We start from the raw sequence: 26,244 nt of genomic DNA, 5'->3' as shown, positions 1-26,244 counted from the left end.
AAAATACGATGTATTTATATAAAAACAAGTGTAAGAAAATAATGAAATAAATGTATATAAATGTAGTCCTCTCGAGTTCCATTTCCACACCTCATCAGACAATTTAATCTCCAAGTCCTTGGTCTATCTTAAACATGAGATTTCCTTTATATTGGTTGAAATACAAGCTGGTGGTCATGAACTTTAGATGGCTTTTACCCTTCCCCATCCCATCCCCAGAAAAAAGGTTTCAGTTTGCACATACAAGGAGAATGGATATTCAGGCAAGGAATATGGGGAAAATAAGATGCTTAATGTATAAATAGCTAAATACTTCATACTTTAAACATTATGAAACATCCAAAAAATCTCTGTTCCTTGAAACTGAACAATAAGCATCTCCCTGATTTTGGCATACTTTTAATATTATCTCTATGCACTCTATACTGTCATTAATAAAGTGCTTCCGATGCAAATATTTTATGCAAATAAATAGCCTATACCTAACCATTAAATACAATATAAAAATGATGGTACTTTTCCCTTCCACAGCATATTCATTGGATTCAAAATTAGTAGCAAAAATTCAGTGCTGTCATTCCTGACATCAATACTCATAATATTTTACTTACTTTCCATTTCTTTCCATCCTTTTCTTCCCTCTATACTTTCTTGGTCTTGCAGAAAGAAAAGAAGGAAGAAAGGGAGGGAGGAAGTAAAGAAGGCAGGCAGGGAGGGAAGGAAAGTGGGGAGAGAAGGAGGGAAAGAAGGAAGGAGGGAGAAAGGGAGAGAGGGAAGGAAGGAGGGGAAGAAGAAAGAAAGAAAGGAAAAGAAGGAAGGAAGGAAGGAAGGAAGGAAGGAAGGAAGGAAGGAAGGACGGACGGACGGAAGGAAGGAAGGAAGGCAGGACGGAAAAGGAGCTGACAAAAGCAGGAACAATAAACAGAATCTAATTTCTTTGTAGTGACTGACAAGTCTGTCTGGTCTGAATTTTAGATTTGCTCAAATCTGGGAAATGAAGGCTTAAGACACTTAATTGTAGTATAAGGATAAAGTGAGATAACAAGAGAAAATGACACCTTACCATGTCATTAATTGATCTGTCAACATTTTTAAAGAATCATTTCACAATGAAATTTGTTAATGTCATGAACTTTGGAATGATTCAGGAAATAAAAGGATATTTAGCTTATTTTAACCCCCTTAGATGAATAAGTCTCAAGAAGAATGTCAAATGGAACATTCTTATCTCACAAAAGAGGAGAAATATTATATTTACTTATAAAGTTTCTCTCACTTTCCTATTTTTTAATAAGGGAGGGAGTGACAGCATAGTATATTGGATAAAGATTCCTTGGTTGAACCAAGAAATGTGTCTAAATACTGGCTCTGACACATATTGGCTGAATGACCCTGGACAAGTCACTTATACTCTTGGTGCTCTAGGCAAATCTCTGAGACTCTGGGTTTCAGAGAAGTCACTGCCCTGTAGTGGCAGGGGGAGTTTCCTCCATCTGAGTGTTCTCTATATAAATGAATGAAATGACAGGTCTAGTCCTTATCCCTAAAATAGAAGAAAAGGAAGAAATGAAGTAGAATTTTCAAGCAATTGCACCTTAGTTGTCTCACTCTCAGTTGAAATTCCCATTCCCATTTACAGAAGGATTAGTGACTAATCTACTAATCAGAATTCTGTCATCATCAAAGTTGAAAAGGTAATTAATAGTTAAATATCCTAATACCACTTGCACCCTTATCCTTCGCAGCAGGGAGGGGAGAAGCAATGGTCTATTTTGGAGACAAAGCGAGGAAATACTAGAGATATGCAAAGGGCAGGGGCGAGGGAGGGGATGATGTTTAGCATTCCCTTTCCTTTTAAGTATTAGATGTATAATTGAAAATATTTGGTTCCATAAAAGGGCTGCTGAGATGTTATAGCCTCAACTCACAGATGATATATATCAGTCGCACTGGAGGAAAACAATACCATTTCTGCACCTGTAGACAAGGAGAAGGAAGAGGGAGATTGAATTCAGGGGAAAAAAATAATAAATGATGACAGAGGTTGTAGGGGGTAGAGGAATGAGAGCTTAGCATTTCTTCCCTCCTCAAATAAGCAGCAAGCTACTCTTCTTGGTTTTATTCTACCCTAATCTTGCAAAGTTAACAAAATGTGTTAGAAATTAGCCCACCTACAGTTATGCACTAATTCCAAAGCAGGTCAAAAACATATCCAAAAAAATTGGATGGTGGATGGAGAGAGATGCACACATAACGTAATATGCACGACGCATACACACACACGTGTGTGTGTTAAATATGTGTATATATATATGCAGACATTTATATGTATATATACGCATATACTTATATTTATAAAATACAGAAGGAAAGATATTAATTGCAAATGTGCAATGTGGATTTAATGGTAGTGAGTATGAATAGTATGTATTGTTGTATTATAGCACAAAAGGCGAGGGAGCCATTCTGGAAGAGCAGCTCTGCCACATAGGAATGGTGGTTATTGGAGAAGAGATGCCAAAGAAAAATATCATATGAATACAGCCCCATTATTCTTAGCTTTATGGGCAGCATACCACTGGGGCTCAGAAGTCAAAGAAGATTTCCCAGGGGTGGGGAACCTGTGGCCTTGAGTCCACACATGGCCCTCTAGATCCTCAAGTGTGGCCTTTTGATGGAATCCTAACTTCAGGAAGTTTTTCTGTAAAGTCTGGATTCAGTCAATGGGCCTCACTTGAGGACCTAGAGGGGCACGTGTCCCTGAGGGCACAGATTCCCCACCCCAGAATTCTATGCTTTGATCCAATGATCAAAGCCAACCTATGAATTAAACCTGAGTTTTTTTGTAATAAAAAAAGAGCTAATGTGATACTAACAAGGGACTTTGCTGTCACCCTTGAGGTGAGGCAGTGGGGTTCTATGGACCATGGAAATAAGGGTATTCTTTGAGCTGCTCAATAATAAATCAGGAATGAGGGCCAAGGAACCAAGGAACTTCATTCTGTGCCACAACATCAAATCATCTGGAAATACAGGAAATACCAGGTCTCCTGTGCTAATTAAAATTTACCTTATCTGAATACTTGGAGCTGAGACAGAACCGCTGAGACAGAACCAATGCAACATCACCAGCTTATATTCTCTATAATAAGAATAAGGTCTCCTAAACAAAACACACACATGTGTATGCACACTAGGTACACAAAGTCATATATAATTATGTATTTGTATATATTAGAATTAAGCAATATGGCTGAAGGATGGCCTTGGAGTCACAAAGACCTGGGATCAATTTCCATTTTCGGTAATCACTGGCCATATGATCTAGACAACTCATTCAATCTCTCAGTGCCTCCAGTTGACTTTCTAAGATTATATATTTTTAATGGAGATCCAAAGAGATGGGAGGAGTCGAAACATGGATAAAATCACAATTATTCATCCCTCAGACAGTTATCACATGTGGCACATATATGTATTTCACAACCAAACCCATTCGAAAATACTAAGTATTTGAAGCTCCTAAAAGTGATTCCTAGAAAAAATGCCAATCTATTTTGATTGCTCTTGGTAAAAACTCCTGTGGCTCAAAATGGCATCAGGGTTTTCCTCCTACAATATTATGTAATGCCTACATTCTCTTTTGCAATTAAATCATAAAGTGCTTCTGGAAATACAACTATTGCTGCCTAGATTTCTGATACTATTTGTGGCCAATACTGGGAATGTTGTCAACCCTCTTTCTGGGTGAGGGGCATAAAATGTTAATTGCCACCTAAAGAAAATCCTATTAAATATAATGTAGGTGTAGATTATGGAGTTCATGAAATAACATCAGTGTTTACAAAATACTTTATGCAGTTCTCAGGAACATAGACAAGGCAAACGCAAGACGAGAAAGCAGGGACAGAATTCAAATCGTACTGATGGAAGGCCCATATGGTTCAGATAAGAAATGTCTTGGAGGATGTAAATTGGGATACTTTTTAACAGATAGCTCCCATCTGTGATGTGAGGGGCAAAAGCACTGAAGTTAATAGATAGAAAAATAGAGGCTTCTGGCCCATCTTAGTGAAACCCTCGTGACGTCATCTGTTGCCACCTATTGTCATCATTATGGCTGATAACAACAATGATGATGCATCCATGGTGAGCAGGGCATTTTTCACACCCGCAGTTGTGTTTATCGATAACGATCATTTTATATTTATGTGGCAGCTCGCAATGGAAGAGCTCAGAGTGGTTTCCAAACAGTAGCTCATTAATCATTTCAGCATCGCTGCAAGTTTGTTGGGCAGTTATTATCCCTGTTCTATAGGTGAAAAAAAAAATGTTTCGCAGAAGGGTCAAAGATACTTCCCAATTCGACATATCAGAAGTCAAGCAATTTAGTTATAGACCGTAGAGACCTAGTTTTACCACCTGATCTAATGATGGCCTCAATGTAATATTGTCCTAATTTGTGACTTGACCATCAACCTCAAAGTATTCCATGGTGACCTTTCCTGTATTATTTTTTCCATCCTATAAACTTAAGAGTAAACATCTACTGTTCACTTAAAAGTATGACTGACTGAAAACATTAAAAGATTCTTTTCTTTCCCCTGTCCTCACACCTAATCAACACATCCCCCCCCTTTCTCTTTCTCTCTGAAATAAATATGTCCGTAGGAATTACTAAAAATTGCAAATCCCAATTTCAAAGCACTTCATATGAAAAATGTAATGAGAATCCCATCATGCCCAAAGTTACAGGACAAATTTTTTTAAATCATTATTTTGATCACCTATTTTGGGGATGTATTTGAACACGGATGGCTTTAAATGATCATGAGTTCAGAAACTGCACCTTTCTGACTTAAAACAAAACAAACATTTATATGTCGGGGAGCTCGGGGAAAATTATTTAAGCTATATTAAGCAGGACTTGAGGGAGAAGGGAGGAGAGGAATAATAATCAGGCAGCCTATCACCTAGGTGAGTTTATCTTCCAAAGATGATAACCATATAGTCTATAATAATTACAATGAACTTTCCATGCCGTATTCAGTGACATTTAAGTTCATCAAGAGAGATCACCTAAGCTTTGTATTATTCTATCTAAAAACAACTGAAAAGGGGAAAAACAAAGAGAAGGGCTTTTCATGATGTAGTGAAAAGAACAAAGGATTTTGAGGCAGATGGCCTTGGAGATACTTACTAACTAGGGAGTCTTGGGAAGCTCTGAGCTCCATTGTCTTCATCTGCAAAATAAGGGAGTTGGGAAAGTCGATCTCTACATTTTCTTCAAGCTCTAGATCTAGGATTCTACGATGGAAGCATGTGGATGGAACTTCGCTAATCTGTGTGATACATATTGGGAGTCATTGATGCCTACATGCTTAGAATGTTATTTGGAATATTTTTTTAATTTTATATTAGGGAACTTTAACCTGAGTCTGTAAAATTTTTAAAATATAGGTTATTACTGTTACAGTATAATTGGTTTCCTTTTAATCCTTTGTATTTTATTTTATAAATTTTAAATCGTTATTCTCAGAAGGTGTCCATAAGCTTTACCACAGTGACAACAGGGATCACGGTACACCCAAGAATGGAAGGGAATAAATGTTCATATAGCACCTACTATGCTCTCAAATACTACGTTAAGCACTTTTAAAAAATATTTTATCATTTCATCCTCACAACAGCTTTGAGAGGTAGGTGCTGGTATTATCCCCATTTTATAGTTGAGGAAGCTGAGGAAAACAGATGTTAACCGAATCACCCAGGGTCACACAGCTAGTAAGTGTCTAAGGCTGGATTTGAATTCAAGTCTTCTTGACTTCAGGGCCAGCATTCCTAATTTATGCCATCTGCAAAGGCATGGGAAAGTTGTGATATTCAGCACCAGAAAACAAACACAAAGACCTATACTAATGTAATCACAGACTTCAGCAACAGATATAGTATAGATATAAAAATATGTATTCAAAGAACTTGGGTTCGAATCCTATATCTGACACTGCTTATGTGAGCCTGGGTAAGACACTTAATCCTTCTATGGCTCAAATTCCTTATGTAAGCACTAGGATTCAATATTTATGGCATAGCCAGTACCCACACTGGGACATCGCTCAAGCTGTCTAAATCACAGCGCTCACTTGTGCTCTCTCTCTCTCCATATATACACACATATATGTGAGCACACACGTACATACATGTATGTATGTGTATATTATATATGTATATTTGTATGTGAATATATTCTGTGCATGTATATATATACACATATATACATACACACCACACACATATTATGATTTTCATCATCTATATGGTCTACCACATACAACAGAGAATTCTTATCCTTTCCAACTTTCTCTCAATATGATAGAACTAAAATATCACCACTAATGAAATATATACTCCTTGAGGGCAGGACTTGTTTCTTTCTTTCTTTTTTTCATTTGTTTTGCATCTCTAGTGCCTGGAACATAAAAGCACAATTTTGATAAGGCATGGCTGTATATTTACCATGAACATATCCATTCTGGCACCTCTATACATCATTGTCTACATACAAGTGGGCATTTTGCTTATTCAGACACCAAAGATGAAGTAGTACAGTGAAAATGTGCCCTGCCATAGATAGTAACTATGAGAACTGATCTCCATTACAACTGAATGTCTCTGTATTGAAATAATCAAGCACATTAAAAAAAACATAGCCCATTGTTGACTGTGCTAGTCAAGTGTAGCTTTGGGGTGACCAGTGGTTGAAATGCTTCTAGGTGCCCCTAGGTGTGGTCCATGAGTTTTAATTCCATGCCAACTTCTTCATGGTTGCATTTATTTTATTTTCATTTTTCATGGTTCTAGAACAGGCATGGGAGAGGTGTCACTGCAGGAGAAAAAACACTCAGGATCTTTTCATCAAGGGATTAATGTAATTAAGGAACAAATGACGAGGATTTTTGTTGGACTTAACTATCAGTGGCTGTAGGTCTATCTATGACTGTTCAGTAAGAGAGCAAAGTACTGGGAGATAACGATTCCAGGCAAATTACATGTGAATAAGTATGTATTTATCAGTTCCACACAAGAGATAGATAGGACCTCCAATATCATCTAGTTTAAGACCTCTATCTTTACAGATTGAAAACTAAGACCTAAGGCAGTTAAGTGACCTGCCCGATGGCATGCATATAGTGTCAGAGACAAGATTTGAACACATTTCATCTGCTTCCAGAGTCAGCATTTTTTACATTATACCACACTGACTTGGAAGGCAAGCATAGAGAATCCCAATGAATTTGTACAGTGTTGAAGAAAAACAGGAAAATCCAGAATGATTCAGGATGGCTACATAAAAAGAAAACAGAAGAAATGATCAGTGACATTAAAAAAATGTCCATTTGCATAGAATTGTTTGGAAAATGTAAATTTGGCTAAATGTGACTATAACTATTTATTATTGTATCTACTATCATATCATCATAGATTTCAGGCTGGAAGGAAACTGTGGTGTACAGGCATTTAGTCACTTCTGACTCTTCGTGACCCCATGGACCATAGCACATCAATGCTGTCCATAGTGTTTTCTTGGCAAAGATACAGAAGTGGCTTGCCATTTCCAAGAAGTCAGTCAACCTCCTACTCCAATGTTTTTAGTGATGAAGAATCTGGCTTGTCTAGGGTCATATACTTAGTAGGAGATGCAAAATTTGAACCTAGGTCTTCCTGAATCTAAGTTCAGAACTCTATCCTTTACTGAACAGTGCCTCTAAATACATTACCTTTTAAAGATTCACATTGCTTTCTTATTGGGGGCTGAGGGGAACAGATCTGTAAATTCATAGGTAAAGGGAATTCTGACATAAATATCTTCTTCCATCCCTGTAGACAAGAAACTTCTGAATATTTTTGTTTTAGAAGGTTGCTTGAGGCATTGACCAATTATGTAACTTAGCCAGGGACACATCATGCATCAGTGACTGGCCTGTAATCCAGGAATTCCTGACTCTTCATCTGCCCATCCGCCCCTTACATTATGCTATGATGCTCTCTGATGTAATGTATATGTCTATTAATAAAATTAAAATAATATTATCCATCTGTATATATGCATGTGTATAGATAAATACATATATTTATGTGTATATATATGCATATATGTATATTTGCCCACATTAGTGAAGTCACAGATCTAACAAAATATTGAAATACTTTCTTAAACATATAAGATTGCCTCATCTCCAACTTGGAATGAATTCACAGAATTCCAGTTCCCGTAATAAGTATATCCAATATCGCTGATGTTTAATTTCCAGAGGCAGAACTTACCAGAGGCAGGCAGACAGACAGATAGATAGATAGATAGATAGATAGATAGATAGATAGATAGATAACCTCTCTCTACCTCTACATCTATCCCTCCATCTATCTATCTAAATATTAGCAATCTTCTAATAGAAGTCAAGTTCTTATCCTTGGAGCCTAGCAGCTCAGCTGGCGCAAAGTAAGCCTTAACAGATGCTTTTCAGAAGATAGATGGGTGGTTTGGCATTGACTATTTCAAGTTTTTGATATACTTCCCTTTCCTTTAACCTTCAAATATCATAAATGAGCTCTGGATTCACCCGGTCCTCAGTCCTCCTATTGCTTGCTAACATATCTGGTTTGACCTCACATAAGGATGTATTCCAATGGGCAACATTCTAATGGCCAAATTTACTTTAATCTTTACGTTCCTCAGTAGGGAAAACACAGCCTACTTAAATCTGTTATTGAACGCTGCTCATGGCCTTGATCCTTCCCTAGCAGTTTCTGAGAGAGAATTTGCTAAGCACATAAGACTTTCTTTCCCACAGGACAATTTGTAACTTCCTAACTTCCTAACTTAGGAACTAGGATTTACAGGAGAAAAGTATCATGGCAATTTCCCTTTTACTATTAATCTGTGTTCATAAACATTGAGAATACCCCTAAATTGTTGCAACTGTTATATCTAAAGCTGTTTTAACTTAAATCAAACTGGAAAAAATGTTGAATTTTTCCATTAATTTTATGCTTTTCCACTGATAAGATGATCATCCCATTTTCCCAGACATTCACTGCATGGGTTAATATATATCATGCCCTAGTGTCAAAGCCCTGTCTTTTTTATGACCATTTATGGGAATTTCAGTCATTTAGGGAATTCTGTATTATCTTGATACATGGGACGAAAGTCCTGCAAGATTATGAAATTACATACACAAAGTTGTCTTAAAATACTGTCCCCAAACAACATACTATATGCAGAGTTAGAAAAGAAAATTCCTGAGAAGGCTGTGGGAGATAACAATAACCCATTTCTGAGTACGGTTGGTACCTCAAGAAAGAAGTTACCGAGTAGGATAAGAAATACTGATTAATGCTTTGTACTCCAAGGCTGATTGATAGTGAGCCCTCAACCTCCCCACTCAGTTATGGCTTCCCCCCAACATGTCCCAAGATATGGGGGCATACTACGTAAGCTGGAGAAGACAGGGTCCAATACTGGACAAAAGACGTATCTGAGAGTAAAAGGATCTTTGGCCCATCATAGGCCAAAGCCTGGAGGGCCTTGGGTTCTCTTTTGTCTTCAGTTTGGCAGACTGCTTAAAGATGTCAATTTATTACATCATTGCCCACAGACATTTAAGAACCATATACAAAGGAAAATATTAAGTTCGTTCATTTAAAAAAAAAAACTTTTAATAACAAAAACATTTGAGTCCAGACAGACAACTGGGGATTTAGAAGAATAGCCAGATTTTGAAATCAATTAGGAATTAAATGAATTCTTTCAGAAAAATGATTTATTTAGAGGAATTATTTTCCCTATTTTTTTTAATCCTCGAAATCAGTTTATGCAGGTAGACACAATTGTATTGGGAACAAAGGAGCAAAATGTCACGATAGTAGAAAACCATAGACATGTTCGGTAACCAATATAGTCTAAACTAGTCCTCAAGAAGACAAACAGGCTTAACGGGCTTAGGCCTAAGAAAGGCATCCAGTTTTATTTGACTTGTTATACATGTCTTTCTTTTTTCCACTTATTTTTGCTAATCAAAATGAAATTGATGGCTTAAGAAATACAATGTGGTGAAGTAATTTTAAGAATATTGCAAACCATCCATATCATACAATATATAAGGACTGTCACAATATTTTCTTTCTTTATTACAATTTCTACATTTGTGTGTGGGGATAACTGTTTATGAGATGAAGGATCTGGAAGAGTGATGGGTCTGAGCCTACCGCTATCATATGTTTGCATAAGTATATTACCTTTCCAGGCCACTGGAGTACTGCCGTTCAGAAAACTTGGAAAAAGTCAGTGTCTAAAGTGCCTATAAAATAGTCAAGGGAAGTAGGAAAGTGGACAGTTTGCACCTAGTCAGAGAATAGAAAAGGGAGAAGGATTGCATAGTCACATGATGTCTGAAATCTTCATGGAACCAATAAAAATAGAGAAAAGCTAACAATTAAAATCCCAAGGAAATGCAAATGAACCCAAGCTACAGCTAATACATCCCTATAAAAACAAAACAAAAAACAAAAAAATAGAATCACTCCTAACTTTTAAAACCATCGCAGCTTAACCCTTAAGAGATTACAATAAGGTGCTTATTTCAAGGATTAGTATTCTCTTTTCCTAAAATTTAAAGTGGTATTTTTTTAATTTAAAATCAAAGGTTAAAATCACAGGAACACAGACTTAGAGCTAGAAGGGTCCTTAGGAGTCATCTAGTCCAACCCTCTTTATTTTTCAGATGCAAAAACTGAGGCCCTGAGAAGCTTAGCAGTTTTGCTCAAGCTCATATGGGTAACACACCACAAATGCAGTAGAATTTGAACTCCGATTCTCTGACTGATGACGAATTTTTCTTTCCACTGTACTCCACCATGTCTCCTTTCCCCAGTTTCTTGGTTAAGGTCATTATTCTTTTAGTCATTAAGCTTCAATGATAAAATTAAAAATGAAACACTCAGAGACAAAAGCAGCCACTGGTTTATTCTGTATGACCCCTTCATTGAGAAATAAATAAATTAATTAAAGTATTTAAGGATGGAAGAAAAGTCCTTCAGGAGGTGAGAGAAGTGGTTCCATTTAGAGAAAGATCAATAAAATGTCATGAGAAAAAGCAAGAAAATTTAAAGATTTGATTTTTTTTTCTTTCAATCAACACTGTAAAGTTAGGGAAGAGTTGTTTAACCACTACGTCTTCTCTCTCTAGTCACACTCAGTGAATAAGCAGTGAGGGACCCTGCTAGGCTAATCCCAGTGGAACAGCAATGACTGCAAACATTGTGACTTGTGAGTTTATTATTTTTAAGGTGCTTTCATTCCTTCCATCAGAATATTCATTATTAATAATGATTTATTTCATGTCTGCTTTCTACTTAATAGAATTCATGGTTGCCAAATATTATGCATATATACATACATATGCATGTATGTATAAATACATATATACATATACAAGTACCTTATGACACTTACAAATTGAATTGGAGAAGTAGAAATATATGTGTATGTATATATGTATGCATGTATATGTATATATACATGCATATATATTCATATAGGTAAATACATACACAGATGTGTGTATGGTATATATGTATATGTCTATAATTTTTCCTTCTCCAATTTGACTTGTAAGTACTATATGGTTTATAATCATTTTTAAAAGTGAATAATTTTAACTATGGCATCAAAGATAATATTATCTTGGCCTATGGTGTCTTTGTGGTAGATTCTGGATACTATTACTTGTCCTGCACAATCAAAGGCATTAATAACTCTTTGAGTTTCTGACAGAACTTAACAACTGAGAAAATCCCAGTGTGTGTATGGAACATGAGGAACATGAGAAAACTTGACTGCCTAACTTTAGCTAATGGACATGATTGGTTTTGTTTTGGTTTTTCTCTTTCAGGAATTATTCTAGCAAAAAAAAATGATATAGACATTAAAAAAATACTGATACATAACTGGTCTCTCTAGCTAAGCAGGTTTTCCTCATGTCAATATCTAATATTTCCTCTCATATATACTGCCCTATGGATGTATTTTTGAGAGGAAAAATGATTTATCATCTCATATAGATTTCTTTGAGACCCCTCCTATTAAAAGCAAACCTACATGTGTATTTCCTTGATAAATATTTCTTCAAACATTTTGACATTGGAAGGAGAAAGAAATAGCATGAAAACAATAGGAAAGATAATACTGGAAAGGATATCTTGTGAAATGTTATCTAGTCTTGGGTGTGTTGCTAATCAGATGTTTTGCTTTGGCTAAAACAATTTCTCTCCCCACGATGTGGTTGCCTCAATTGTAAAATGATGGGTGGGATTGGACTTGGTGATCTCTATAATGTCCCTATCAGCTTTCAAATGCCTTTGTGAATTTCCTTCCTATTTAGTACTTCTCCAAAGGAAAGAAAAAAGCATCAGTCCTTAGGTAAAGTAAGGATACCAATTAACTTAGTGAAGAGGATGGTCTTTCTTTCCATTCCATCTTGCTCAATATTTAAATGGGTATAAAATATAAGGCACCAATAGGGAAGAGGTTCTTCATCAATGTTAGCATTCTAAAATACTAATGAGGGTTCAAAATCCATCAAGTCTTGTAGATCTTCCTACAAAACCCTCTACTACCACCCAGTATTCACACAGCAATTTATAACCCGGGTGTCTTGTTACCTATTTATCCTCAAGCTGCATCAGATGTAAAAAGAAAATTTGAAAAGTTCACCATTTGCAATGCTTTTCAATAGTCCTCACGGTCCTAATCTGTAGGTTATTTGAGCTTCAGTGGTTTGTCCCAAAGTGTTTTAGCTACTAGCCATCTTGAGTACTGTGGTGTGGTTGGAGAAGAGACAGTTTAAGGCTAGATGAAATTTACTATATTGTTTGACTGATATGGAAGCAGTGGGCAGGATGGCGGGGGGGTGTTGTGAGTTACAGGGCTCTAAACTGTTTTGGAAAATCTTTTTTCCAAAGGCAAGTAACTGTAAATAGAATATCAGATAGCCCCCCGGCCAATCCTGAGCCCCTCCTTGTACCAGAGTAGTGGGATGATAGCGTCACCCTAATGATTCATGTTTTAAGGTTAACTTTGCCTTAGAATATTAGGAATTTATCCCTAATTATGAGCTAGGGGCAGGGACTAAGGGAGCTTTAGGTTTTTCCTGGTCTTTATTATGTACCCACAATTTATAAGGCCTAAATTTAGGATTCAAACTACGTGTTCATCACCCATGACATTTCTTCCCCCAAACTTTAAACACAAATTCTAAAAGGCAATCCCTTAAAATATTGCTTTGAGACATTAGGTGAAGCTAAATGTATAGAAAGAGAAAATAGTCAAAAACTCAATCCCCTGCCTTTCACTGTAACGGTATTTGTGGTCAGTTTTAGTCAAAGAGATTAACAATACACATCATTTCCTTCTGGGATAACACCAGCAATGACAGACAGTTCACCTCATGCCTTGAATTGTGTATGGCTAAACCACCTATAATATCACAGCCCAGTAGAAGCTATCCCTTGACATGTAGTTATAGTTAACACAAATCCTCTGATTCCGGACAACTAGCCAATAATCAAACATCATATGCCTTTAAAAACAAACCAGAAAAAAAAGTTTCACAGGCCCTTCTGATGACAGGGAAAATCCCACATTGAAATAATAACAATAATAAAACCTCCTTGCATTATAGCAGAGCAGACTCCTGACATTCCCTAGGTTGGCATAAAGTTTGAGATGAAAAGTAAAAAGTGGCAGGTATCCCTGTGTGTTAGACATGGCTATTACCTGCTTGAGTTAGAAACTGAAACATTTACAGCAAAATCAACCCTTGGTCAATTTCTCTTTGGTTTATATCCTCTTCAAATCCAGCAATTTTGGTATTTTTTTTTTATTAACATGGACGCTCCTTCATTCATATTGCTAAAAAAAATAAAATAAACAAACCAGAAAACCAAGAACCAGACATCAAATCCATACTCAAAAAAGAGAAAGAAAAAAGAAACAAAAACAGTTCTTAAAAGTCCAACCCCTATGTACAAACTTTAAGAAGTAGATGCTGTAACACGGAGGTTTATTTCCAACTTAATCTCAGCCTCGAATGTACTTCCTTCAAGTCTCAACTCCTTTAAAAATAACCAGTCACTTTCCTGGTGGTTGTAATTTAATTAAATAACCTTTCACACTGAGCAAAACCCCAAAGCAAAAGGCTCATTAATCTTTCTAGTGATTAGAGACACCTCAAGAGCTTCAAACATTTACCTCTCCTTCCCAGCAGCTGAAATGCTTTTAGGAGGATCATGGTTCATACCTCACATTCCCTGGAGCCAGAGATGGTGTATGTGCAAGGCCCTGATCCATTAACTGATACATCCATGGTCTCAGAGTTTGTTGGCTTGTAGTCCACGTAATACTCCTGTAATGGGGAGTTCATTTGTCTTTCAGACTCTCTGGCCTTTTTCCGGCGTCTCTTCATGAGAGAATGCTGCTGGAGCTGCTTCATGCTGGCCGGATAACGCTTCCAAGACACGTAGATAACCAAGAGGATCATAGCCACAGAGAGAAAGAGGGCCACACTGCCAGCAATGATCTTGTGGAACGACACGTGCTCATACTCTGGCTCTGTGCCAGGCATCGGAAAACCCGGGGAAGGGCTCGGTGTGATTGGAGTCGGTTGGGTGGTTTCCAGTTTGGAGACAGTGGGTTTGAGAACAATCAGAGGCTTCTGGGGAGTTTGTGGGGCCTGATGAGACTTCTCTGTCACAACCACCTGGATTTCAGCACATATATTGTATGTTTCCACGGCATCGCTGACCTTCTCCCCCTGGATTTGCTTAGGGCCCGCACATATCATGGTGCTCTCTTTATTCCCTTTGAAATTTTTAAGCCAAGAAAAAAGGGGGCAAATGCTCCGACTACATTCCCACATGTTCCCTGACAAGGTAATGGATATTAAAGAGATCCAGGCATTGACAGTCTCCTGAGAGATGTTGGTGAGCTTGTTGGAATCCAGATTCAACTTCTGCAAGTTGGGCAGGCATTTAAAAGTGCCTGGCTCGATCCCTTGGATATCATTCCCTGATAAATCCAAGTTGTGAAGGGAGCTCCAAGTCCACGTCAAGCCTTGGTTGATCGAACGGATCCGATTCCACTGCAAATAGATAGAACGAAGGTTGAAGAGTCGGGGAAAGTGGGCAAAGTTGATCTTAGAAAACTGGTTGTGCTCCAGATGGAGCTCCTTCAACTTCAAGAGGCCAGCAAAAGCATTCCGGGAAAGGCTCCGGAGGCGGTTGTAGCCCAGGTCCAGAAAGTCCAGGTTCCGGCAGTCTTGGAAAACCCGGATGGGCACTGTCTTCAGAGAGTTGGACCTCAGGTGCAAGATGATCAGCTTCCGGAGGCCCTTGAATTGCTCTGACTGCAATGTTTGTAGTTTGTTGTAGGAGAGGTCCAGGTTCCGGAGGTTAGGAACCGGGTGGAATGTCTTGTTGTGCAGGTGGGTGATTTTATTGGAGCTCAGAATCAATTCCTTCAGCCTGCGGATCCCCTGAAAGGCATCCTCGTCCACAGAGCTGATGTAGTTATGGTCCAGATAGAGCCACACGAGCTGATTCAGACCCGCAAACTGATTGGCTTTCAGTTTCTGGATGCTGTTGAACCGCAGCGATAAGCCCTGGGACCCACCAGAAATGTTCCTGGGGATGTCTGCGAAGGCGTGAGACTCACAGTACACAATTTTCCCATCGCATCTGCAGTTCCTGGGGCAAGGTCTCTGAGCACCCGTGAGCATCACAAGCAGGACTGTGGGCAACAGCACTAGTACCACGCTCATGCCTCTCAGCTGCTTAATTAAATGGAAACCTACAACAGGGAAAGAAGAAAACAAGTGGGCATTTGAGGCTAGGTAAATCTCTCGCTAGCAGCTTTCCGTGGGGGAGGAGGGGTTTCGGAGGGCTTTGGCAGGTGGGGAGGTGTAAAGGAAGCTTACTGCTTTTTTTTTTCTTTTTTTTTTCCTAAGGCATGATTTTCCTTATCACTGCATAGGAGCTCTTAAGGAAGTGTCTCTTTCTTGATGCTCAATTACTTTGGGAATGATTTATGGGTCTCTGGAGCTAAGCACAGCCTTCTTGGGTTCCAGCGGTTCGCATGTTCATCAGCATGATACGTTGCAGGGATTTTCTTATCACCTGACACCACAGTTCTAACAAGTAACATATTTGTCAAGTCACTGTATTGAATGCCAGCCATGGAAGGAAGTGAAGTGTGGCTTCTGGTGATTTGGGGGGGGAGGGATCCTTACTTAATAAACCCACCACTTATAAATCCTTCCTGACTGGGGGAAAATGTGATTGTTTAACATTACTGCAGAGAGAGGAGTTCATAGCTTGTAAAGTTTCCCCTGCCGTAAAATGTGTGCCCCTCTCCTAATAGGAAGCTAGGATGCGAGGTCTGGGAGATGGCATGGGGACTGATCCCGACAGCCAATGGAGCGTGGCATGAAGACTAATAACACAGAGCGGCAATTCTAGCCTCTTAATAAATGCATACGTAATAAACAGACAAGAAGATAGCTGCGTTTTGTGGGTCCCTTGCCCATGATCCATGCATGGCAAGCAACGGATACTGCAAAGTTTCCCTCGCCAGAGCCTCATGAAACGTTTCCTACCCGGCAAGAAATGGTCCGTGGGTAGAAGAGTTATGTTACTGAATACAGTCAGTCCCTCTTTCATATTCAGGGACTGATTAAGGGGACAGAGATCAGAATACTTTCTCTCCTTCAACTCCGCGTCCTCCTCGCCCCCCCCAACCCCCAGTAATGTCAGGACTGCTGGGTTCCCGCAAAGTTGACTGCTTCTAGCAATCAGGTTTCATTTCCCTGTCGTTTGGATTTTAAAGCTCTTCTCTCCTCTATCAATAATGGTTTTATTATTTCTCCGACGGGGAGGGGGGGGGGAGGGAGGAAAAATAAAGACTTCGATTGACTGCAGTTTTCTCTTTCGCATGTTCCCAATTTTAAAACAAGAGGCAATCAGCACAGATCCTTCATCTAAAAATCCTGTCTTCCAGTGGAAGGGCTTTTTTTTCCTTTTAATTTAGACCCTGATCTTGCGCTGTGCTCTCTCCTCGCCAGCCCCAGTCTCACTGAAATACGTTCCAGTTATTCCAGACAGGAGAAGGGGTGGGGGTGCTAGAGAGAAGCGGGGGGTAAGGCAGTCACACTTGAAAAAATAAGGCTGGCAAATGACTGCTTGAAATTTGGAAGCTGGGTTAGGGCTCTGGCTTGAAATACAGGAACAATGCTGGTGAAATCACCTCTAAAGTAACAAACAGACACACAAACACACGCAAACTAGAAAGTGTTAACTAGCCTCCTGACAGCCAAGAGGACTCAAAGCATGGGTAATATTATCATGGAATCAGGAGGCAGCCCTGTGTTTGTGTAACCCACAGATCCCAATCTGGCTATGCAGGAGCAGCTAGAGATCATCTGAGGAGGCATCCCCTTTTTAGAGTCTGGTCAACTCCTTTCTGTAAATTTACAAAACCATTGTATACTGGTGGGGGGGGGGGGAGGCTAGGGGGGGGGGGAGAGGGTGGAGGAGAATGATCTAAAAATATTGTAACAACTCCAGTGAGTCACCTGGCCAAGTAATGTCCTACTGCTAGCTGCCACCCCCCATCACCCCCCTACCCTTCTGTCAGCCTTAATGCCATGGCTGAGTCTGTCCCCCCAGAGCTAGAGCTTTGATGAGAAGGAAATAACAAAAGTTCACTTACCCATCCTTTGTCATCCAAAAGCAGCTCCCCCTCTCTTTCTTCCTTTCCTTCCTTCCTTCCTCCCTCAGGTCTCTTCTTGCTGGCTCCCTGGTCTTTAATCCACCACAGCCTTCATGCCATGGGTACAGCTGTCACTCACAACCATCATGATCGGGCATATGTGCCAGGAACCCACACAAAGTTCCCCAGAGAGGACAAGGGAGAAAAAAATAAAAGAAAGAAAAGAAAAAAAAAAGAAGAAATGGGGGTTGGGGAAGGGGGGAGGGAGGAAGCAGGTGGGGGAGGGAGGGGAGGAGGGAAGAGGCTCTAGGCTCTAAGGGCCATAGTGTAATTGACCAGAGGGCCCCAGGCTGAAATTGACAATCCCTGTGGAGGGGCCCTAGCACATCGCAGGGAAAGCAAACAACTTCTCTGAAGAGCTTCCCCCCAGTACCTGGCATTCCTTATGGCGCTGCCTTTGGCCATGCCCAGCTCCAGCCAGGCATCCTCTGGGGCCCCCCCTCACTTCTGGGAGCAAGTAGGCCTCCCTCCCGGGGCTGGAGGGGAGACCAGCCCAGCTCCTGGATTTCAGAAGGGAGGCAAGCTCTGTTTCTCCATTGAGCAGGGCAGGTCTAGAGCTCTTTGTAGCTAGGCTGAGAGGCAGCTCTTGTCTAATTCCGAAGCCTTTCCCTGAGACTGATGGTGCTCGGAGCTTGTTGGTGCTAATGCTTTCGTTTGTGATACACTGAGTGCCCTCCACTGGAGAAAACAGATCGCACATTAAAGGCATGAACAAGTGAGCCTGTCAGGGCTTTGCAGCCTTCCCTCTCTGGTTCAGACAGGAAAATTAAAGGCACAGAAACACAACCCTCCACCCCCCCATTATTAAATGCTTATGGAAAAGATTCCCTTGCACTGACTGCAAAAACTAAATAAAACACCTGTTCCCTCCATATTTAGCAATCAACAGTATTTATTTAAAGGAGGCCATGACCAGAATGTGTATTCCCTCCACGAATTACAGATGTTTTATTATCCTGATGCAACAGGGGAAATGGTGCATCTTATAGGGTTGCTTTTCTCTTTTTTTTTTCTTTCTCTTTGGTTTGTTTTTATTTTTAAAAGAAGCAACTTGAAATAGGGCTGAGCAAACTGGGCTGAGAATTATACAAAGCAGGTACCTACAACTGTTAGTTAAAAAACAAGATTGTAAAGTCCATTGCAAACATGGTATTAAGCAAGAGGGGAAGACCCAAAAAGGGCAAGCCTCAGAATCAGAAAAATGGAGGTCCACATCTTACCTTTGCAAGTTTATTGAATACTCAGATTCCTGAACTCTACAATCCAGCCAAACTTGGATATTTGGTATTATAGTATGTGATATTTCATTTCCCATTTCCATACTTTTGCCCAAGTCATCTCCCCCGACTATGAGGCACACCTTCGTTACTGCCTCCACTTGGAATTCCTTATTTCCTTCAAAAAGCCACTCAAGGTATCTGCTACATGAAACCTTTCCTGATCCTCCCCCCTCTAGCTATCCTTCCTCCCAAAGTTATCTTGTAGTTATTATGAATATAAATATATGTGTATGCTATGTGTATTTGCATCTAGGGGCAGCTAGATGGCACAGTGGATAGAGCACCAGGAATCAGGAAGACCTGGGTTCAAACTTGGCCTCAGACACTTAGTATCTTTGTGACCCTGGGCAAGTCAGTTTCCTCATCTGTAAAATGAACTTCGGAAGGAAATGGCAAAACATCCTAGAATCTTTGCCAAGAAAACCTCAAATGGGGTCACAAGAGTCAGATACAACTGAACAACAACCACAAGAAGAAATTATGAGATGGGAGGAGAGAAGAGTCATATTAGACAATTACCTGGTCTGACTTTAAATAACTGAACCAATGTTAAATATCATTGTTCAGTGAGAGTACATATCAAGTGAGTCAACCAATCAGAGGGACCTGGCACATAGCAGATACTAAGTAAATGCTAATTCCTACTCCCTTCCCCTTCACTTCTCTTCAGTCAAAATGTTCAACTAGGTGTGAGAAGAAATCTGCACATATTGTGTGATGGAAGTGGTTGCGCTCTGAACAAACTTTGGAAATAAGAAATTGTAACATCTAATATCTTAGTAGTAGAAGCCTCCCTCAAATCCATGAGAAATTGCTTCTAGGTGAAGAGAAGAACCCCTTTGCTTCAGGGCCCTACTCCTCTTTGCCCCCCCCCCACTTCCAGGTGGTGAAGTACCAGTTAAACTTATTAAAGATTTTAAATTTTTAATCAGCATTCAGGGACACCAAAATTGATAGAACTAGCTGTATCAAGAGTCTAGGACAGATTGGATATTATATGGAAAAGTAGCCAAGACAATACACAGTGGTATTCTTACACTTATAGAGTGCTCACACTTCTGATGATAGATTTCAAAAGTTTCATGAACTTCAATGGGGCAAATTACATCTTTATTTTTATTCATCAAAATTTGGCATTTCCTTCAATTATTTAAAAATATGATTCTGGGAAAGGCTTTATTCATCAGCTTCCCCAGACTAGTAAAGGAGTCTCTTTCTGTCTCTGTCTCTGTCTCTCATAGACACACACGGAAAGAGAGAGAGAGAGAGAGAGAGAGAGAGAGAGAGAGAGAGAGAGAGAGAGAGAGAGAGAGAGAGAGAAGAGAGAGAGAGAGAGAGAGAGAGAGAGAGAGAGAGAGAGAGAGAGAGAGAGAGATTAAGAATCTCAGAATCTTCGTTCTAGAGCAAGTCAACTTTTGTTGTAGTATGTTATGGAAATACTTGCTTTATTCCATAAATTAAAAAAAAAAGCCAACTTATAAAAAATATCTTGAGGGTTCCAGCAAAGAGAATTCAGGAATTATGATTTACCTACTTTTACCATATCTGATTTTTAAGATTGAACCCACTTTCCCCTGGATCCTTTATGTGCTGGTAAAATTCTTTATGGGGAGGGATGCTTGTAACAATTATACTACCATAGTAAAGTCTCATTTTGAAAAGCTTTTTTAAGTCTGTCTGAGTAATAGATAACACTAGATGACTCTTAGGGGAAGCATAAAGGTGGAGGATAATGGAATTTGAAATGATCCTCCAGATTCTCAGGGTCTCCTAAAACTCTGAGGAGAAATGCTGCTATGTTTCAGGGCTTCTGATCACCTTTAGACATACAAATCCCAGTGAGCAAGATGGTCCATGCACTCAAAGAGGCTGCCTTCTAATGAGGAAAGCTGGTCCATGTAGGGTCATAGTAGCAGGGCAGTGTTTTGGCAGTGGTGATTTGACTACCATAGCTAGAACAGATTGGGAGGGTGGGGAAGGGTACGTTCATCGTAGTGTCACATGAAGATGATGAATAAGGCAGTTCCTTTTCTGAGCTAAATGTGGTGAATGCTCACCAATGTAAGCCCAGGATACCAGGGCCAGAACTTAGAGCAGTAGATCAGGGGTAGAGGCTGAAGTACAGGAAAGTGGTAGGTACTTAATAAAAAGGAATAGAATAATCATTTACTAAGCACTTATTATGTCTATATGCTAAACACTTTACAAACATTATCTCATTTGAGCCTATTATCCTCATTTTATAATTGAGGAAACTGAGATGCAGAGAGCTTAAGTGACTTGCCCAGGGTCCCACAACTAATAAGTGTCAGAGGCTGGGTTCGAACTTGTCTTCCTGAAAACATGCTCATTGCTCTATTCACTGTGCCACTGCTTGATAAGTGATTGTGAATTGAGACACATCTTTATCCCACAGCCACTGGTGATCTCCCTCCAGAATTGCTGTGAGTATAATTTGAGTGTTTAACACTTGTTGATTGGTACACATCTTTTCCCGCTAAGAAACCAATAGTTCCTTCAGCACAAGGACAGCATCATTCCTATCTTTGCATTTCCTGTGTCTAACACAGTGTCTGGCACACAGTAGGTGCTTAATAAGTGTTTATTGCTTGACTGACTGCTTAATGGAATGAATACGGAAAATGGCAAGTCACTTTGTTTCTCAGTGTCTGAACTATCAGTTCCTGCTGAGCTGAGCTCTGTGTGTGTATATGTACATATATGTATATATGTGTATATTTATTTATATGTATGTATATTTATATATACATTTTATAGATGTCTGTATGTGTGTATATGTATGTATATTTATATATGTATACTTATATAAACATTTTATATGTGTTTGTGTGTGTATATTTATGTGTGTGTATATTTATATGTGTGTATACATGCAATATTATATATGTGCATATATATGTATGTGCACATAAAAGGGATTTCCACAATTAAAATCTTCTACATAGATGAAATTGCAGATCTATACATACAAGAGAAAAAGAAAAAATGAAAAGACTGTAGTCACCTCTAACTATTTTGAGGAACATTTTTTTAAACTGTGATGAAAAGATCATTTATTTTATAAAAGAAAAAAATATTCCCCAAAGAAGTGCTAAAAGTCATCATGGTCATCATCAGGGATGTTCACAGAGGCTGTAGACGAATCATCTTGCATATAGAGCTGTATTGACCCTTATGCCCTTATGGGAGCAATAAATGTAGGGATATTACTGATTAGCGGCGGAATTCAAGTGTAAAGTTTGCAATGCAGTTTATATAACAAGTCATTGGTGGTTCCTAACAGTCCTTTCAGGGAAGCCTTGGGGTTCTTTTTTCTCTGAAGACAAAGAAAAAGGTATGTGGTAGGTGGCAACAAGCTGCAATCTAAAATGGAAAAGAAATTCTGAAGTACAGGAGGAAAGGATGTCCTCAAGGAATTGTCTGAAGGAAAGAGAGGAGGGGCTGGTCACATGGTAAGAGAGAAGTATACTGGACAGACAGTGCCAGAACTCCATTGGTACTTTCTCTGGACAAAAAGAGGGTGGCAGCTAGGTGGTACATTGGATTGGGCACTGGCCTAGAATCAGGAAGACCTGAATTCAAATCTAACCTCAGACACTGACTAGCTATATGAAGTTGGGCCGGCCGTATAGCCTCTGTTTGCCTCAGTTTCCTCATGTGTAAAAGGAAATAATACTAGGAGGCCTTTTATGCCTCCCAGGCTTGTTGTGAGGATAGAGTGAGTTATTTGTAAGGAGCTTTGCAAACCTAAAGCATTATATAAATGCCAGATAATGATGATGATGATGATGATGAAAGGAAAAAGGTTTCCAGTATGTCAATTAATGGATAGTGATCTGAATCCTTGTAAGAACCTCTCAAATCAATGAGATCATTGGCCCTTTGTGTGTGTGTGTGTGTGCATGTGTGTGTGTATGTGTATAATGTAATTGAAGGTTTACTCCAGGGCCTGACACATAATAGGCACATAATAAATGCTTGCTGACTTGACATTTTAATCCCTTTGAATATCTAAGTGTTTTACCAAAGAAGAAGCTGAGGCTCGGAATGGTCACATGACTCACTTTCGGATGACGTAGGTGGAAATGGAACCCACGTCTTCTTGACTCCAGCTCCAACACCCTATTTCCCACATTGATTTAGTTCATTCCGCTTCGATCCAACTCAAGCCAATTACACAAACATTTATTAAATGCCTACTGTGTCAGAAAGCGGGTAAGGCATCGACAGAACGGAATGCCAGGTGACCCAATAACTTAATCACAGCTGGAAATATTTCCAGGCTCTTTCCCTAACCTCTTCCAAATTGAGTATATAAATTGGTTCTGGGCTGATGAATTTCAGCCTTGCTGAAGATTTGAGCACACCATTGTGATTCCTGGGCATTTATACACCGGTAGCCTGGGAAGTTCCCTGGAAGGATGGAGAAAGTGATGAACTATTTCAGAGAAGGTAAGAAGCTAGGGCACACTTTGCAGCTGAACTTAGACTGAACTTCAGAAAACTTCAAATAATTCCCCCCCCAACTTTTTTTGGCTCCCTTCATTTATTCATTTCAAATTCATCTGTCAAACCACAGCTTTCTTACAACCCAGAAGCATGAACCAGCGAGATGCTGCGAATGAGAGATTGCTGGCTAAGATTTCTAACCTAATTTTACAAATGCAAGAAGTTTAAATGAGATTTAGATAAGCATCTGCTCTTTGTGTAGATTATTGCAAATAAAACGTTTGAAAAAAAAAGTACTTGGTTATGGATTGCCTATGTAAATATTAATAACCAACAAGGCATTTTGTTAAGAATAACAATTAACATGCAAGTTGACCTTAAATTTAGATGCTGCTTAGATTCTTTGCAATCTGAGGCAAGGGGAATGTCCTTATGTCTCCCCCAAAACACACACACACACACACACACACACACACACACACACACTCCTCACCTGGAGTGTAAGGCCTAAGATTCTATCATGAAAACTTTTATCTCTTTTGATTAAGAGACAGAGGAGAGAGGCAAGCAGATAGGACAATAAAGAAGGGGTGAGGAAACTTCAGCCCGGAGGCCACACGTGGCCCTCTAGGCCGTCAAGTTTGGCCCTGTGACTGAATCCAAACTTCAGAGAACAAATCCCCTTAATAAAAGAATTTGTTTTGTACAACTTGGACTCAGTCAATAGGCTGCACCCAAGGACCTAGAGGGCCACATGTGGCCTCGGGGCTGCAGGTTCCCCACCCATGCTCTAAACTGTAGACCTCTCCCCAAACTGTTTTGAACCCCCAAGTCCCAAAAAAGGCCTAAAACCTGGATTGACCAATCAGGAGAGGCATCGTGGCCCACTCTGAGCTTAATCTACCATAATGCTTTGCAACACTTTGGCATAATAGCCACATCTTCTCTGGGTGAACTGAAAATGCCCCTTCCTGTGTCAACACTACAAGGCCAGGTGAAGCTGACCAGAGTATTCTTCTGTTAGTGACTACCAAGGACAAGACATCTTGACAAGACACTATCTTAAACAATGGGACTTTTCTTATCTTAATATTTTATGGACATATACTATGTTACAGTATGTTAATAGTAAAGAAAACACAAATGCCTTGGGCTGTATTTTTGATCAACACTTTGTCAACTCTCTTATTTTGTTGTTTTTGCAACCTATGGAATTAGGAAAATTTCTTTCTCATAATATGGTAAAACATATATGGAGATCATAAATATGAGTGACACAGACATCTGGAGTTGGGATTGTTCTAAAATGTATTTAAGCCTTCTCATTCTTTTTATCAGAGAGTCAGAACTTACATTTTGGTACATGTATCTGCTAACTTTAAGGGAATAAAACTATATGAATATATACATATACACACACACACACACACACACACACACACACACACACACACACACATATAATCACATAGCCTGTTTGCCTCTTTTAACCAAACTTTCAGGTTAATAGTCAATAGTATCTTAGGTGAATGAAGTCTTCAAAAGCAAAGTCTGATACTTTTCTTTGTAGAAAGATGTGAAAGACTCCAGGTACACAATGGTGAGCAGAGGCTGGTTGTTTTGACAGTTACTCTTTGTTGACTGTGCTTAGGGGCATGCTGGTAAATGTTTAACAACCACGCTTTCTAGAAGAAAAAAAATATCCTCACACTTTAATGTTTAATCTGAATAATTAGCACTTTCTTAAGTCCTAACAATGAGCAAAAATTTACAGGGAATTTCTGAGGTACAAATGCTCACCTTATACATTTAACAAATCAGTCTCACAAGCCTGGTTAGAATCAGCTAGAATCTAGTACCCAGTTACTATGCCCCAAAGAGAATTCATGGGATGCTCCCACAGTCTCGGTGTAGTTTTATGTTTTTAATGTTTTAAGATGCCTTCAGATTTGGGTGGCCTCTGCATTTCCCACTTAAGCATGAACCCTCCTAATTTTCCAACTTCTATTAAGGGTACCTCCTTTACTGTGCCCTTTTCCCATCACTAGCCTCAAATCAGGAGCATAGTGGTTTTATTCTTATAACTAAAACATATCTAATTTCAATTGTCTCCTCTTCAACCAGGCTCCAATTACCTGCTTTTGGGTTGGAGGATCATATATATAGAGGGATGGAAATAACTTAGTCCATCCAAAGATGAAGACTTTTGTGCCAAGAAATGTTAAGTGATTTACTCAGAATCACCTAAGTAGCTCACACTGTCAGTAAACATTTATTGAACACCTATTATGTGCCAAGGCACTGTGCTAGAGACAGGATCCAAATCCAGGTCCTCTTCTTTTTTTTCAAATCTAGCAATCTTTTTCATGGTACAATGATGCCAGGCTGGGCTGTCTCTTTCATGGACAATTTCAATGACTCCTAACTATTCTCCTTTCCAATCTCATCCCTTCCCAACTTCCACGCAGCTATTAGAATAATCCTCCTTAGGGCAGCTAGGTGGCGAAGTGAGTAGAGCACAAGCCCTGGAGTCAGGAGGACCTGAGTACAAATCCAGCCTCAGACACTTGACACTTACTAGCTGTGTGACCTTGGGCAAGTCACTTAACC

The 26,244-nt window shown here is 39.3% G+C and overlaps 1 protein-coding gene across 2 annotated transcripts; it reads right to left on the bottom strand.

Annotated features, from left to right (window-relative positions):
- Positions 1-1,943: 1,943 nt before the first annotated feature.
- LRRTM4 (leucine rich repeat transmembrane neuronal 4) lies at positions 1,944-18,507 on the bottom strand. 2 transcript variants are annotated; one of them, XM_036751767.1, is made up of 3 exons: positions 17,825-18,507; positions 14,312-15,907; positions 1,944-1,977 (listed from the first exon to the last, which is right to left on the bottom strand). In XM_036751767.1, exons 1-2 carry the CDS (start codon positions 17,826-17,828, stop codon positions 14,355-14,357), a joined length of 1,557 nt encoding a protein of 518 aa, XP_036607662.1. In that variant the 5' UTR covers positions 17,829-18,507; the 3' UTR covers positions 1,944-1,977; positions 14,312-14,354. The 2 variants fall into 2 exon arrangements, with proteins under 2 accessions (XP_036607662.1, XP_036607661.1); XM_036751766.1 differs by lacking the exon at positions 1,944-1,977 and having other exon boundaries at positions 9,996-15,907.
- Positions 18,508-26,244: the final 7,737 nt, after the last annotated feature.

The sequence above is a fragment of the Trichosurus vulpecula genome, chromosome 3 (assembly GCF_011100635.1).
Source record: "Trichosurus vulpecula isolate mTriVul1 chromosome 3, mTriVul1.pri, whole genome shotgun sequence".
NCBI lineage: Eukaryota > Metazoa > Chordata > Mammalia > Diprotodontia > Phalangeridae > Trichosurus > Trichosurus vulpecula.
Note: the sequence above shows the minus strand (reverse complement) of the source record. Positions and strands in the feature narration are given on the sequence as shown.